The sequence below is a fragment of the Lycium ferocissimum genome, chromosome 1, assembly GCF_029784015.1.
Source record: "Lycium ferocissimum isolate CSIRO_LF1 chromosome 1, AGI_CSIRO_Lferr_CH_V1, whole genome shotgun sequence".
Taxonomy (NCBI): domain Eukaryota; kingdom Viridiplantae; phylum Streptophyta; class Magnoliopsida; order Solanales; family Solanaceae; genus Lycium; species Lycium ferocissimum.
The window spans coordinates 1747341-1752151 of record NC_081342.1 but is presented as its reverse complement, the minus strand read 5'-3'; the positions used below and the strand labels follow the sequence as shown (position 1 = coordinate 1752151).

The following is a 4811-nucleotide window of genomic DNA, read 5'->3' as shown; positions in this document are numbered from 1 at the left end:
CAGGATCGAACTTGCATGTAATATAGACAACACATAATCAAGATATTAACCAAACATAAAATTGATACTTATCTCTTGAAGCGTGACCGCGATCAAGAATCGAATCTTCAACCACGAGCACACACCATCCAATTTATCGTCATCCTTCAGTTCCACAGTCTTCTGCTGTATAACCCGAATAATACCATAATTTGTGAAATTCGTGTGGGCGAATTTCTATGGAAAAAGAGTAGAACCTTGTAAAACCCTTAGCCTCCTTATGGAATAAGATCCCTGTTTTATAACTACAGGTTTAGGGTTTTCCCCTTTTTCAAAACCTATTGGGTCTTTATTTTCCACCAAGAAATAATATTCCATTTAATTCTTTATTATTCGGGCACAGCACGGACCACATAATTTAATTAATGAGGCTTCCTATTATGGAATTAATTCAAGAAATCTGAATTAATCCTACCATAATAAATTACGAATTATTCCACTAAAAAATCGTAACTGCACTCCTCAGTTCAATTTCGAAATCATACATTAAAACTTATTTGACTCCCCATGTTAAGATTACAGATACCAATCAATTAAATTAAATTACTGACAATTTAATTCATTGACTAATTGAATCCTTTATATTTCTGCTTAACTTACATCATGTAACGGATACAAAATCCACTACGGGGGTTTTCACATGAGACTTATAAGCATCCATAAAGGGTATCATCAATCGCAAAGTCAAGACATGGATTCTATCAACTAATTATTATTTCACAAATGTAATTTGCCATTATCCAATTCACCAGGAATACATAGACCCGCAATTGAGTCGTACCTTTTAATAAATCAAAATAATGAACAAATCACATTGATCATAATAATTATATCAAGATTAAGAGTATAAGTACATTTAATGAACTAGAGAATTTGTTTTATATATTCAGTACAAAAACACTTATCTCTACTTGGTCCGTTCAATACATATAAAATGTACTAGCACAAGAAGACGAAACTATACCGTTCCCATAATGAAGATACATTACATTAATCTTGGGCTACAATCATACCGATGGCTTTGTCCAATTTCCATCTTAGATTGTGAACATAAATTTTATACTTATAAGAACCGATGATTTAATCTTCCGTGTATAAGCTAAACTCTATACACTAAATCATCTACTATATAAGTAAAGGACACACATACTAGTACATGATCTATTTAATTCTTTATTAAACAATGAATAAATAATTGTTCTATAATAAATACTATATCCAAACACATGGTTAATAGTATATATCCCAACATCCTCATCTTTCCTACAATTATCACAACTCAAATAGCAGTTATAAAATTTATATATATAGTTTCTAGCAAAAAAAAAAAAAAAAAAAAAAGAATGGGATCAAAGGCATTTATGCTTCTGGGCATTGTTATTGCTATTTTACTTGTGATAACCTCAGAGGTTGCAGCCAGGGAGTTAGCTCAGAGCTCCACCACTTCTCTGAACAACGGTATGAATTTTACTTATACATACGTACTAGTATAGCGGGTAACATACCTTACTTTTCAGGTTAAAATCTCACTTTTTATTAACGGTTATATATATAGAGTTAACATAGAGGTGATAGAACAATATAAAATTTCTTTTATAGTGTCAGACGTGTCTAATAGCAGTAGCTAATTCTTTTACTTGTGTGGTGAAGGTGTGGTCATATATGTGTGGTGAAGGTCCATCTCTTTGGGATGGATAATTGATTAAGAAAAAAAGTGGTCACCTTTCATAACAAACACACTTTCAATTTGTATTATGCTTAGGTATAAATTCTTTTAATTATTATTTATTACGTATCATATTCCTATTAGACAAACTTAAAACCAATATATCCAACTTTATTATAAAACATACAAATTATTTATTTGTTCACCACAAAAACAACAAAAAATAGATTATTATTTTATTTGTTCATCCAACTTTGTCATAAAACGTAGAAATTATTTTATTTGTTCTCCATAAAAATAGAAAAAAATAAAATTCATTTGTTATGATAAGAAACAACAAAAAATAAAATAAAATTTCCTAATAGTTTCATAAAATTTCTGTTATGAACAAAGACAACAAAAAATAAAACATAAATTTTTTATTTTATTTTGTATTTGTGTGGTGAACAAAAATTTGTATGTTTATGACAATGGTGAGTATGTTGGGCGGGGTGGGTTTAATTAATGGAAAGAAGTTTTAATTTCGTTCAATAAGAAATATGACACCTTATAAATAATAATTAAAATAATTTATACATGAGGTATAAGATAGATCCGAGTCTCAATTGTCACTTTAGAAAGAAAAAGAGATGAAAAACCAAATTTTTTAAATATAATAATTAAAAAATAATTATAAAACAAATAAAAAAGAGGCATGTTAGTTTTAATGAGAAAAGTGAGACAGATAAGTGAGCGGAGGGGTATTGTTAGTAAAACAGGCGGATGAATGGCATATTTATACTTTTTTAGATAGTCAAAGAACATTGTCGGCCCCTTTTTGTTTAAACTATATGTACATAATATAATTTTCTAGCCAAAGATGTATGCTTCACCCTTCGACAAATGTAGCTCCGCTCTTGACCTTAACTTATAGGGATAGCTAATTAGCCCATTAAAGTACGAGCTCCCAAGTTTGGGTGAGTCAATAACCTGCCTTCGGTAACCTAGCTCATCCTTAACCCACCCAAATTCATTTTTTTGCGCGGATTGGCCTTCTTTTGGGGTGGTATTTAATTTTTGCCCCTCAAATTGCTAGTCTATAATTTTTGTCATTCGCTTAAAAAGGTGGCCTAAAATACCCCGAGGTTCTGGGTTCGAACCCCCGCTCAGTAAACAAAATAAAAATAAAAATCGCAAGGCAAGACTTTTGCAAAAAGTCTGCCTTATGCGGCAGACTTCGTCTTAAGGCATAACTAAAAGCCTGCTTTATAAGGCAAAGTCAGTTATGTCTTAAGGCAAAGTTTGCCTTATAAGGCAAAGTCTGCTATCATAGGTTCTATGTAACTTTGCCCGAACAGGCACAGGTTTCTATGCCTGCGAAAAATTTATTATTTTTTACCCTATTGGGTTTCAAACTCAGAACCTCGGTGTATTTTCGGCCCCCTTTTTAAGCGAAGGGCAAACATTAAAGACCAGCGAATTGAGAGGAAAAAAATTAAAGACCAGCGAATTGAGGGGCAAAAATTAAAGACCAGTCTGGATGAAGGGAAATCGTGCAAATTGCCCATCCAAATTCAGTCAATCTAAATGTTGGGCTGATTCGAGTTAATTATATAGTCCAATTGACCAATGGAAAATCTTGTTATATTAAAATATTTTATTTTGTTTGATATTATGTATAGCTATAATAGAGAAGAAAAAAGTTTTAATAGTTTTGTTTGGTAAGTATAAAAATTATTAAAAAAATAAAAAAATAAAGTTAGAACTTGCAATTGGTAAGAGTCAGACAGGTTGGGGCATGACTCGTTACTTAGTCCATCGTGACACAACTCATCTCAATCCAGTTCAGCTCAATTCCACCTGTCCAAATTCAACACAACCCGTCCATTTGCCATCCTTACTAACAACATTATGGATGATTAATGGTGCAGGACTTGCAAATGACGCCAAATTTCTAGGAGTAGGACCAAAATTAGGAGGAGGACTTCCAAGAGTCGGAGGAAGATTTCCAGGAATGGGAGGAGGAAGAGGACTTCCAGGAATGGGAGGAGGAAGAGGAGGACTTCCAGGAATCGGAGGAGGTGAATTTGGAGGATTTCCAGGAGGAGGATTTCCTGGTGGCCCTGGTACTGGTGAATATGGTGGCGGCCGTGGATATTATGGTGGTTATCCTAGAGGAGGATATGGTGGATATCCTAGAGTTGGTGGTTATGGAGGATATCCTAGAGGTGGTGGTTACGGAGGATATCCTAGAGGTGGTGGTTATGGAGGATATCCTAGAGGTGATTGGTATGGAGGATGGCCACGCAACTAATTAATTAATTACTAAGGAATATATGTGAAGAATATTCATGGTGGCTGTTTTTATATTTTGTGTGTTCTACAGTTTTAGTAATAGTTTTGTTGTTGGAAGTATGAATAAATGCATCATAAATCTCCATCCACTTACTACCATGGATGAGAGCAACTATGCAATATGTTTCGTTAAATAATATGAGAACTTACTTATATGCGTCTCTTTCCTTTTACATGTAATTGTCATCCATATATCCAAGCGAACTCTATATCATTCGCACTTTTAATTTTCTACAAAAGTACTAGAAACTTATATGTGGTATGATATCTATTTCCAAAATTATGCGGAGGAGGACATAAACTTTAGCCCCCAAGTTCATATGCGGAAATGGCAAGATTCATTTATGAACGTAGTGACAGAATAAAATCCTATCTACACCTAGTTCAATATACTCCTCCTTTACATTTGATGTTAATTGAGCTTTAAGAAAAGACTAATTGTACCGTCAAATATCTCTATAATTGCATTATTTGTCCGAATATATTTTGGCTCCTATAATGAGATATTGTTATAGAGAACATATAATAAAACATAATATGAAATCGATTTCAAAAAAACTTTAACTGTAGTAGAGGATGACTATTATAGAGAAGTCTGACTAAACATGTTACACAAAAAAACTCAAACCATATTTCAAGTTGGAATGACCCTTTTTTGGTCTGATATGGAAGTTGACATTGCCAATTGATTATTATTTCGCTGTTGGTTTAACATTTTTAGGCAATGAAATAGCGTCGAAGAAGAGAAAATCTTTCTTTGATTTGTTGTTCC

The 4811-nt window shown here is 32.9% G+C and overlaps 1 protein-coding gene across 1 annotated transcript; it reads left to right on the top strand.

The window, feature by feature from the left end:
- The first annotated feature begins 1296 nt into the window (after positions 1-1296).
- Positions 1297-4192, top strand: LOC132050670 (glycine-rich cell wall structural protein-like). Its single transcript, XM_059442072.1, has 3 exons — positions 1297-1497; positions 3616-3912; positions 3967-4192. The coding sequence occupies exons 1-3, from the start codon at positions 1383-1385 to the stop codon at positions 3996-3998; spliced, it is 444 nt and encodes a 147-aa protein (XP_059298055.1). The 5' UTR covers positions 1297-1382; the 3' UTR covers positions 3999-4192.
- The last annotated feature ends 619 nt before the right edge of the window (positions 4193-4811 follow it).